The sequence below is a fragment of the Anolis sagrei genome, chromosome 4, assembly GCF_037176765.1.
Source record: "Anolis sagrei isolate rAnoSag1 chromosome 4, rAnoSag1.mat, whole genome shotgun sequence".
Taxonomy (NCBI): domain Eukaryota; kingdom Metazoa; phylum Chordata; class Lepidosauria; order Squamata; family Dactyloidae; genus Anolis; species Anolis sagrei.
Window position 1 is genome coordinate 85,806,111 of NC_090024.1, and position 12,702 is coordinate 85,818,812.

At 43.8% G+C, this 12,702-nt stretch overlaps 1 protein-coding gene across 1 annotated transcript in view; it reads left to right on the forward strand.

Moving 5' to 3' along the window:
* The first annotated feature begins 3,669 nt into the window (after nt 1-3,669).
* The window catches only part of NRN1 (neuritin 1), a 33,243-nt gene continuing 24,210 nt past the window's right edge, over nt 3,670-12,702 (forward strand). The window contains exon 1 of the mRNA XM_060774775.2: nt 3,670-4,115. Coding sequence (XP_060630758.1) covers nt 4,061-4,115 — 55 coding nt within the window. The 5' untranslated portion in view covers nt 3,670-4,060. The remainder of the gene's footprint in view (nt 4,116-12,702) is intronic.

Below are 12,702 nucleotides of genomic sequence, written 5' to 3' on the forward strand. Positions count from 1 at the left end.
TTGGTGGACAGGAAAAGAGATTTAAAGATGGGCTCAAAGCCAACCTTTAAAACTCTGACATAGACACAGAGAACTGGGAAGCCCTGGCCCTTGAGCGTTGTAGCTGGAGGTCAGCTGTGACCAGCAGTACTGTAGAATTTGAAGAGGCACGAATGGAGGGCAAAAGAGAGAAATGAGCCAAGCAGAAGGCATGTCAAGCCAACCCCGACCGGGACCGCTTTCCACCTGGAAACCGATGGAAACCCACCCCACCACCAGTACACAGAACTTGGAAGACAATCTTACTCGGTCAACGAGGGATCGCTTAAGTAAGTAAGTAATGTGACAACCATACAAACATCTAAACATGGCCATCATGTTCGTTCTCAACCTTCTCTTCTCCAAACTAAAGATACCCAGCTCCCTTAGCCATTCCTCATAGGGTTTGGTTTCCAATCCTTTGAGTATTGTGGTCGCCCTTCTCTGGACACATTCCAGCTTGTCAATACCCTTCTTAAATGGTGATGCCCAGAACTAGGCACAGTCTTCTTCCAGGTGAGGTCTGACCATAGCAGAATACAGTGGGACTACGATTTCCCTTGATCTAAGCACTTTGCTTCTACGGATGCCGCTACTTGTGTGTCTTGAGCATCTGGAGAGCAAGAAGATAAACCAAGATGGCTGCCTCCTCCTAAGAACTTCAGTTGGGTGTGCTTTGCTCTCTCTGGCAGGCAGCCGCCCCCTCCCCACCTCCTGCCTCTCCTCTCAGGCTCTCCTGAGAAGGAAGGGCCTGAGACGGGATCCCCCGCAATAAGGCTCTCCACAAAGGAGAAAGCCTTCCTTCGACCGAAGAGGCGTAGCAGGCCCTGTCTCCCCATTAGCATTCCGAGCAGGTGGCGGAGCTGGGACAAACCGGCTCTCCCCTCCCGCCACTTGCCGGTGACGTCACCGCCCGGGAGCGTGAGGGGAAGCCCCGCCCCTTTCTCACTGCAGGGGCGTGGCTTGGGCCGGAGAGCGGCAGGCCCCGGACGCCCCCGCATCTGCTGCGGCGAGGCGGGGGAGGGGGATCCTGCCGTGCTTTCCCCGCTTCTGCGAGGGAGGAGGAGGAGGAGGCATCGCTCACGCATGGGTCCCCCTCCCCTCTCGGGTGGCTTCTCTCTCTCTCTCCGCAAAGCGGGCCCTCCCCTCCCCAACCGAGGCCCCTCCCTCACCTGGTTATAAAACCCGGGCTCCCTCCGCCACCCTCTGCAGTGGCCCCGCGGCGAGGCGTCTCAATCAGGGGCGCCACCGTTCAGTTTTTCGCAGCCTGATGGGTTCCACAGAAGGGACAGGGTGGGAGGGAGGAAGGAAGGAAGGAAGGAAGGAAGGAAGGAAGGAAGGAAGGAAGGAAGGAAGGAAGGAAGGAAGGAAGGAAGGGAAACTTCCTTTGATTTCTGCACATTTTCGTGGGGTGTATACCTGTATATATGAAAGGGCATATATATATATATTCCGTGTGCGTGTGTGTATGAAAAAAAACACATATTTTACTGCCATATCTAGCTATCCTTTATCTATCTATATGCCATATCTATCCCTTCTATATCTATCAATCTATATGACATATCTATCTATATGACATATCTGTCTATCTACCTATCTATATGCCATATCTATCCTATATCTAGCTAGCTAGCTATATGCCATATCTATCTATCCCTTCTCTACCTATCTATCTATATGACATATCTATCTATATGCCATATCTGTCTCTATCTAGGTGCCATCCCATGCCTATTTATATACCATATCTCTCTATCTGTCTATCCCATACCTATCTATATGCCATATCTATCTATCTATCCCATATCTATCTAGGTGCCACCCCATACTCATCTCTCTATATGCCATATCTATCTATCTATCTATCTATCTATCTATCTATCTATCTATCTATCCCATATCTTTCTATCTGCCATATCTCTCTACCTGTCTATCCCATACCTATCTATCTATATGCCTATATTCCATCTATCCCATATCTATCTAGGTGCCATCCCATACCTATTTATATGCCATATCCCTCTGTCTATCCCATACCTATCTATCTATATGCCATATCTCTCTCCATCCCATATCTATCTATCTATCTATCTATCTATCGCATATCTATCTAGGTGCCATCCCATATCTATCTATATGCCATATCTATGTAACCCATATCTATCTATCTGTCTGTCTGTCATATCTCTCTATCTGTCTATCCCATACCTATCTATATGCCATATCTGTCTATCTATCCCCTATCTATCTATCCATCCATCTCATATCTATCTAGGTGCCATATTTATTTATTTATTTATTTAGCAATTTTGTATACCGGTCTTCTCCCCTCTATCGGGGGACTCGGGCCGGTTTCCAACTATCTATCTATCTAGGTGCCATATCTATCTGTCTGTCTGCCTGTCTGTCTGTCTGTCTATCTATCCATCCCATATCTATCTAGGTGCCATATCTATCTATCCATCCATCCATCCATCCCATATCTATCTAGGTGCCATATCTATCTATCTATCTATCTATCTATCTATCTATCTACCTATCTACCTATCTACCTACCTATCTATCTATCTATCTATCTATCTATCCATCCATCCATCCATCCATCCCATATCTATCTAGGTGCCATATCTATCTATCTATCTATCTATCTATCTATCTATCTATCTATCTATCTATCTATCTATCCCATACCTATCTATCTATATGCCATATCTCTCTCTATTCCATATCTATCGATCTATATGCCATATCTATTTGTTTGTCCCATATCTATCCATACATCCATATGCCATATCTATCTGTCGATCTATGCCATATCTATGTGTGCCATATCTATCTATCTATGCCATATCTGCCTCTTGATCCAGTACTCTCCCCCCTCCACTTAGCCCTATTTCCAAATGGCTCTGCTTCGGCTGGTAGTCACTCTCTGGGGAGCTCAGGGGCTTACCTTTGAGGAACTTGCTTAGGATTGCTGCCTTGCTTTCCTCCCGAGGAATACTATTACTGTTATTAGTATGATGATGATTTATACCCCGCTTTCCTCTCTTAAAGGGGACTCAAAGCAGCTAAGGAGATTCAGGAGGGGACGGTTCTCTAAAGCCTTTGAAGTATTACATAACGGGGCGGCGGCGGGAAGCAATGGCAGCAAGGTCACGGCGGGGGAGAACAAACAGTATAGTACACCGAAATCGAGGCGAGGAGAGACCTTTTTTCTGGGTGTTTCCAAGGGCGCCCCGCCAGTGTAGCTTCTTTGGGGTCTCCGAAAGATCCGAGAGTGGGGGGCTGAATAGGGAGGGGGCAGAAAACGTGCCCCCTACAGGCCTGGCTGGGTTTTGTAGGTTTTGACGGGGAAGGGGCGGGGCTACACTGGCTAACTCGGAGAGGGACGAAGGCAAAGCCAGGTGCGCCCAGAGGCCAGCGCGCGCCCGAGAGGTCCCTCGGGGTCAGTCGGAAAGCGGGAGCGCGCCTGAGCCTTTCTATCTATGTCTCTAAGTACCATTTCGCAGTGCCTCCCCTTTCTTCTTCTCCTTCTTATTCTTCCTCCTCCTAAGAAGCCCATGCTTCCCAATCAAGAAAGAAAAGGCCCTAAAAACCCCAAATCCCTGCGTGTCATCCCCCACGTCAGGGCTGGCAAGTGGGCGTGAGGCTTGTGCTTCCTCCGCCCCCTCTTCCTGGAGTGAGCCATTCCCTGCTCTTCCTGCCTTCCCTCTCTCTCTCTCTCTCACTCACTCTCACTCTCCCTTTTGGTCTCTCCGTCTTCTCCAGCTTGGGTTGAGTGTGTGTGGAACTGTGTCTATGAGAAAGAGAGAGAGAGTACGCTTCTCCTCCTTTGAAAGAAACCCAAAACAGAGAGAAAGAGAGAGCAAAGAAAGAAAGAGCAAGTCTCTGTCTCTCTCTCTCTCTCTCGCCTGCTGGGAACTTGTTGTTGGCAATGCCTGGCGCGGAGCAGTTCCCTCCGGCCCCTCTTTCAGAATAAAGGACGAGGAGAAGCCCGTTAGGAAGATCTGCAGTCGCAAATGGTTGTACTCAGGATAGGATGGGACTTAAGTTGAACGGCAGATACATTTCTCTGGTCCTTGCGGTGCAACTAGGTAAGTAGACTCTCTCCCTACCATTGCCTGCATGCCAAAGAGTCGCTCCGGGTTCAGACATCCTTTGCTACAGTGATAGGAAGTCCTTGGCATTCGTTTGCACCTCTTTAAAAAGAAATAGAAAATCCGGTCTCTTTAATCTTTTGGCTGATTTACTCCAGGGACCAAAATCTGCGGGTTTCTGTGAGTTTCCCGGACTGTGTGGCTATGTTCCAGAAGCATTATCTCCTGACGTTTCGCCTGCATCTATGGCAGAGGTTGTGTGGTCTGTTGGAAACTAAGCAAGTGGGGTTTCCTCCCCTTCTTGCTCTATTCCTTCTCCAATAATTCCAGTAGCATTTTCTCCTGACGTTTCGCCTGCATCTATGGCAGATATTGTGAGGTCTGTTAGAAACTAGGCAAGTGGGGTTTCCTCCCCTTCTTGCTATATTCCTTCTCCAATAATTCCAGAAGCATTCTCTCCTTACGTTCTCCTGCATCTAGGGCAGAGGTTGTGAGGAATGTTGGAAAATAGGCAAGTGGAGTTTCCTCCCCATCTTGCTATATTCCTTCTCTTTCCCCAGTAATTCCAGAAGCATTCTCTTCTGACGTTTCGCCTGCATCTATGGCAGATATTGTGAGGTCTGTTGGAAAATAGGCAAGTGGAGTTTCCTCCTCTTTTTGCTATATTCCTTCTCCTTCACCAATAATTCCAGAAGCATTCTCTTCTGACGTTTCGCCTGCATCTAGGGCAGAGGTTGTGAGGAATGTTGGAAAATAGGCAAGTGGGGTTTTCCTCCCCTTTTTATTAATTTCCTTCTCTTTCCCCAATAATTCCAGAAGCATTTTCTTCTGATATTTCGTCTGCATCTAGGGCAGAGGTTGTGAGGACTGTTGGAAACTAGGCAAGTGAGCTTTTCCTTCCCTTCTTGCTAATTTCCTTCTCTTTCCCCTATAATCCCAGAAGCATTCTCTCCTGGCGTTTGGCATGCATCTATGGCAGGGGTTGTGAGATCTAGGCAAGTGGGGTTTCCTCCCCTTTTTTGCTATATTCCTTATCTTTCCCCAGTAATTCCAGTAGCATCCTCTCCTGACGTTTCGCCTACATCTATTGGCAGAGGTTGTGAGGTCTGTTGGAAACTAGACAGGTGGGATTTTCCTCCCCTTCTTGCTATATTTTTTCCCATTCCCCAATAATTACATGCACAGAGAGAGAGAAAGGGAAATATAAATTCACTATAGCATCCTATTTCTCCTCTAAAGAGGGGAGGGGAAGAAGAAAGGAAATGTGCGAGGAAAGAAAGACTCCAAATAACCTCAAGGTTTGTGTTTTCTTTCCCTCCAAAATGGAAGGGAAGCAACCATCCCAGGCAGTGGGAAGTTTCCATCCCATCTGCAGCCCTTTCTACTAAAAGTAACATTAAAGATCTTGGAGAAGAAGGAAGGATAGAAACCGAGACCAATTTGGGGCTTGAAGGTCGTTTGGATCCAGGACTTGGATTCCTAACGTTTTGCTTTGGTTTCCGCCCGAGATGGTAGAATATAGCTGATTTTGGAGCCAATAAAATACAAGGTGGAGGCGCCTTTGAAGTTAGCGCTTAGCAGCACTTTGCCTGCTGCATTGAGCCCTCCTTTGAAGGAGGGAGTGTGAAACCGGTTTCCCCGAAAGGACACCCCCGTTTCCTTCCAAGCTGGCATTTCCCCCTCCCAAAACACCCCCTTTGATCCCCCCCAATCATTCTCAAGGTCTTGGAGTAATGCTCTCCCTTGATGTTGTGTTTCACACGGATTTGGGGGGCTTTTCCTGATGCTCTGCAGTCCGAATTAGGACGAGGCATGTGTCATGTGTGCGGTGTGGTTTGCTGCGAGTTTTCCGGGGACTGTGTATGCAGCGTGGCTCCGAATCAAGATGGGTCTTCCGTGCACAAGCAGGTGACCTTTGGACGCGGGTGGGCAAATCCCTTGTCCCCCCAAGCGCCCCAAATCTTTCCCATTTCTGCATCGTTTTGGAAGCAAATGCGGTTAGGATGCAGGGAATGGAAAGTAAATGCGGGATTATAACGCAGGAAGGGAAATTGTACAAACACTGCGGTGGGAATTAAACCGGGACGAATCCCAAGGACTTTTTCAAAACAGCTCCCCTCCTGTTTTCCCCCTTATTTGTGTTTTGATTGCGTCGGGATTTAATTTCCGTGGCATAAATACGTCCTGGGAGATAGAACCCGTGTTTGTGTGTGTGTGTGTGTATGCGCGCGCACGCATTGGGCGCGCGCGTTCCCGTGAATTTCCGCGGGATTGTGTTTGTCCTCGAAATGAAGGAGCCCATTGCCTCCTTCGACTGCAATCATGGAGGAATCAGGAAGGGTAGAAGCAGGTATACACAAACCCAGTAAAGGCGTGACAGAGCAAAGCTAGCTAAAATCCCATTTCCCACCTTCTGTTTGGATCCCAAACCTTTCTTAGGGTCAGAATATGCGAAGTTGCTCTTTCTTTAATCGGTCCTTCTGCATCTTCATCCTATTCTTCGACATCTTGATATTGTCGGCTCTCCTCAAGAGAGATTTGATGGGTTTGATTGGGAAGGATGTCCAATTTCAAAGTGTGTGAAGGGCATTTCCCTTCCAGCAATATGGATAGACTGTATGCCCAATGAGTGACCTTCCAGGCTGAACAAGGTTGCAGGGAAGGAAGATGGAGAAACAGGAGCCCCATCTATACTTTCCTATAAAATCCACATTTTCTGATTTGAATTAGATTATATTGCTGTGTAGACTAATATAATCCGGTTCAAAGCAGATAATCTGGATTTTATATGGCAGTGTAGGTGGGGACAGGGACTGCAGAAGTGAGAGAAGGTAATAATAATAATAATAATAATAATAATAATAATAATAATAATAATAATAATACATCACACAGTCCTAGACGCTTGGGAAGTGTTCGACTTGTGTGATTTTGTGATACGAAATCCAGCATATAGATCTCGTTTGCTGTGGCATACTGTGCTTTTGTGTCAATATAATAATAATAATAATAATAATAATAATAATAATAATAATGGGGGTTCCTGTGAGTTTTCCGGGCTGTATGGCTATGTTCCAGAAGCATTCTCTCCTGATATTTTGCCCACATCTATGGCAGGCATCCTCAGAGGTTGTGAGGTCTGTTGGAAACTAGGCAAGTGAGTTTAATAATAATAATAATAATAATAATAATAATAATAATAATAATAATAATAGGGGTTCCTGTGAGTTTTCCGGGCTGTAGGGCCATATTCCAGAAGCATTCTCTCCTGATGTTTTGCCCACATCTATGGCAGGCATCCTCAGAGGTTGTGAGGTCTGTTGGAAACTAGGCAAGTGAGGTTTATAATAATAATAATAATAATAATAATAATAATAGGTTGCTGTGAGTTTTTTTCCGGGCTGTATGGCCCGGAAGCATTTTCTCCTTATGTTTTGCCCACATCAATGGCAGGCATCCTCAGAAGTTGTGAGGTCTGTAGGAAACTAGGCAAGTGATGTTAATAATAATAATAATAATAATAATACCCTATTCCGATCTGCTCGTATTATTCGCTGATACATCACATAGTCTTAGGCACTTGAGAAATGCCCGAGATATGATCCAATACAACAGCCAGCATAGTGATCTTGTTTGCTGTGTACTAATCTTGCTGTGTATCAAATAATAATAATAATAATAATAATAATAATAATAATAATAATAATAATAATATCAGACTTAGTCATTGTGAAGACCACAGTTCTTTGACTTCCTTTAAAATGTGTGTGTGTCTGTGTGTCTTTCTGTGAATGGGTTTTTGCCTGCCCCATAGCATCCCAAAGGGGCTCGTGGGTAAGAGGCAGATAGGCAAAGGGAGCTGTTCTAGTCATTAATGGGAGGCTGGCACCAGCCAGTTTCAGGCGCGACTCCGTGGACTCCAATCCATGGCTTCCCCCTCCTTTCTCTTCCTCAGACCAATATAGCCAGGTCAACTGAAGAAGGCGTGGGAGGGGAGCCTATTCTTAACCCTCCTCCTATCTTCATCGCCACCATTATCCCCACAATCATCATCACTGCTAAGTTTGGACTGCATGATATGGGTGTACAGCACTGTCCATAGAATGTAATTCAAGAGAGCATAGATCCATCCATCCTTTCAATCCCGAATATGTTTCGCCCCTGTCTGTACCTATTACACAACCCAACCAAATAAAATATATGTGTATGTATATGTGTGTGCATGTATATATGTGTGCGTATGTATATATGTATGTGTGTGCATATACAGATATACACACATACACACATACATATACACACATATATTTATTTAGAATTGAATATATATATTATATATTATGTGTGTGTGTGTAAATTATGTGTGTAATATATATATATACACACACACATATATATATACACACACATACATACACATATATAATATACAATATATATATATATAATTCCAAATAAAATATGTGTGTATGTATATGTTATGTGTAAGCGTGTATGTGTGTGTGTGTGTAAATTACGTGTTTTATATATATACATACATATATATATATATACACACACATATAATATGCAATATATATATATATAATTCCAAATAAAATATGTGTGCATGTATATGTTATGTGTAAGCGTGTATATGTGTGTGTGTGTGTATGTATGTGTGTGCATATATATAGATATATACACACATATACATACACATATATATTTATTTGGAATTATATGTGTGTGTGTGTGTGTGTGTATATATATATATATACACAAACACACATAACATACACACACACAGACACACATATATATATATAATTCCAAATAAATATGTGTGTGTATGTATATGCACACATACATATATATATAACATATTTTATATATATGTTATATATGTATAATATTAAATACATACATTTATATATTTAATATATAAATACACATATATGTCTTTATTTGGTTGGGCTGTGTAATAGATATGGGAGAAATATATTCGGGATTGAAAGGCTGGATCTATACTGTTTGTGTGTATGAGAGAGAGAGAGAGTATATATACACGCATACTTTGGTTTTACAGCCTGTACCTGGGGTTCTTTAGGGGCGCCGATTCTGAAAACTGCATTGGATAAACCGCATCAGCTCTAGTCTCTTTGATAGGGTTCTCCTGGTTTTCTATGGGCGAGCAGATGGCGACTGGTAGGTGCCATATGTTCGGTATCTCAAAATCTGAAGCTGAGAGGTGCCATTTTTGGAAGGAGCAGGTCAAAAATAACCCAGAACCAGGGCTCACATTATGTGTTGGCCAGTCTTGCATCTCCCTATCTGTGGGATGCAATCGCATCTAGGAGAGAGAGAGAGAGAGAGAGAGAGAGGCTCCCCTCCTGGGATAGCCTCCCCTCCTGCCTGTTATTTGTTTGCAGGTTCCCTGTGCCAGCCAATGTCTGCAGCTTCGGCGTGTTTTGACGCGTTGGGGAGTGGGCTCCAGAAGATGGGGAGGTGGTTACTAAATCAGGCTAACAATATATACATATATGTGTATGTGAGATATATATATCAGGTGGTGGATTGGAAGGGTCTCCACCAAGAGAGGGGATATTTTTGCAGCTGAATCCCCCCTCCCTTAATCAAACACGCACACACCATGGTCAAAGCATTGGCATCGAAAATCTCTAGGGAAGGGGGGGGGAGGGTGGAGAGAGAGAGAGAATTCCTCTTCCCATAGCCATGCCTTTCTTCCCCCTTCTTGCCTCTCCCCGGATCTGGGCACGCGCACTAGCTGAGGAGGATGGATATTAATTCCCATCACCTCCTCGCTATTGAATGAGGCGGGAGGGAGGGAGGGAAGGAGCACCGAGGCTTTGCGGGGGCTCAAGCCAGTGATCAATTAAACCAACAAGTCTCCGGTTCCCTTTCGTTTGCGGTGGGATTTGATAGGGAAAGCCCTCCCTAGCCATCCTGCCAAAGCTCCAGCCATGGTGGTTTGGTGGAGATCGAATCAATGGGCGAGCCAAAACGACCCGACTTCTCTCTTGCTTCACCTTTCTTTCCTCTTTGCTCCTGACATCATAGAGAGAGCGATTGCACCCCTCTGTTGCAATTCAGATCTGTGAGGATCCAAGTGGGGTGTATATGTGTGTGTGTTTCCTCAACTTCATTGGCATATCTATCTATTTATCTGTCTATCGGTGTGTGTGTGTGTGTGTGTGTATTTCCTCAACTTCAGTGGCATATCTATCTATCTATCTATCTAATAATAATAATAATAATTAATAACTTTATTTTTCTACCCCACCTCCATCTCCCTGAGGGGACTGGGGGCGGCCTACAAGGGGCCAAGCCCGAGGCAACATACAATTAAAACAATAACATATTAAAATAGCATAAAAACAACATAACTATAATAAACAAGCATCATAAGCAACAACAGACTGATTGTGGGGGGTAAGGGGGGCAATATATACACACATATATACTAGCTGTACCCGCCACGAGTTGCTGTGGCCAAAATTCCCTTTCTCTTTCTCTCCTCCTTTCTTTCTCTCCTTCCTTCCCTCCCTCTTTCCTTCCTTCCTTCTCTTTTTTCTTTCATTTCCTCCTTCCTTCCTTCTCTTCCTCTTCCCTTCCTTCACCACCCCTTTTTCTTTCCCTTCCTCTTTTTCCCCTTTCTGCCTTCTCTACCTATTCTTGCACTGTAACTCCCAGCAGTCCTCCTGATCAATCTATTTACCTACCTATCTATCTCTATCTAATCTATCTATCTGGAGGATTGCTGGGAGTTGCAGTCCAGGAATAGGAAATTGGAAATATGTAGGGATTGGGATGCTCTCAAAAAAATCCAAGGAGAAGAAAGCTTGCATCTTGGAAGCAGTGCATTTGGATCATCCTCCTCTCCTAAAGGGCCTTGTCTAGGGGATGCTGGGAGCTGTAGTCCAGAAGAGAGTGTGGATATGCTATTGTGTGTTTTGTTTGCCAGGGGTTGTTTTTGCGCATGCGCTGTAGCGTCTTTTTGCTTTTTTGGCCTATTAAGTCCCTTCTGTTGTGTTTTTCCATGTTTTTATGAGTGATGGTCACTCGTTGGCCTGATAGGTGTCTTGTGTCCAAATTTGGTGTGAATTCGTCCAGTGGTTTTTGAGATATGTTAATCCCACAAACGAACATTACACTTTTTATTTAGATAGATAGATAGATAGATAGATAGATAGATAGATAGATAGATAGATAGATAGATAGATAGATAGATATTTGCCAATGAAGTGGAGGAAATACCTCCTTACTTTGACTTCCTGAGGGGAAACTAGAAATGAATCATTCCAGGCATTCATTCCAGGCATTTTTCTCCCGAAGTGAGGGGGGGCTCTTGAAAGAGAAAAGACACCATCAACCAATCCGCCTCCTCCCCAAGGCTGCCGCTTTCCTGCTGCGGATTTTTCAAAGAGGTTGGATGGAGGAGGGGGTTCATGGCGTGAGATGGATTGAAGAAGATGGATAGGGAAGAATCAGGGCCCATGATGTGCAGAGCGGAGAGGAAGAGAGAGAGAGAGAGAGAAGGGAGCAGGCGCTGTTGGGATGATGGGGGAACTCGGGGGCCGTGTGAAATGGAAACCTTGTGTAGAATAGGGGAGAAAGACCAAAGGAAGGGACCTGCATCCATCCTATTAGCCCATCTCTCTAGATCCTCCCTTCAGCACATATTTGCCCGCGAGTCACCAGCGTATTGCATTGGTTACTGCAGGAAACAACCTCTAAAAGGGAAGACAGTGTATCTCTATTCTTGATGATTTCTTCCCCCCCCCCCCCCCGCTCCCCCTCCCCGACTCTTTCTTTCCTCGCACACATTTCTATATTACTGCTCTATATTACTGAAATGCAATGTTTTTCTCTCTCTGCCCTTTCCTAATGAGATCTCAAATCCTTGGATTTCACCCTACTGTGCAGATTGCTGCAGTCCCTCTAAGGGTTAATATTCGCCCTTATGAAATCTCTCTTTCAGTTATTGGCAGACTTTTGCCCAGATATTGCTTTTTGCGGTTTTGTACGGTTTTCAAATGTGAAAGGACGGAAAGGAAAACCTTTAAAGAACCCAAATGATTGGAAACTTCTCAGGATAGATCAGACAGAGAGAAAAAACACATCTCTGCCTCATATTATTATTATTATTATTATTATTATTATTATTAGCAATTGTGTGTTGACGTGTTTTGTTTGAATGCTTATTTATATTTATTGGACATTCCAAGAAACATTTAAAGAACCCAAATGATTAATAACCCCACACTATATATATATATATATATATATATATATATATATATATATATATGAAAGAGAGAGAAACACACTACTGCCTATTATTGTTGTTAGACACAATGTGTGTTGGCCTGTCTTGTTTGCATGCTTATTTATATTTATGGGATATTCCAAGAAACCTCTAAAGAAAACAAATGATCTGAAAAACTCGCACTATATATATATATATATATATATATATATATATATATATATATATATATATAACAGGGAGATATAGAGAGAAAAAACACACTACTGCTTATTATTATTATTATCATTATCATCATCATTATTAAACGCAATT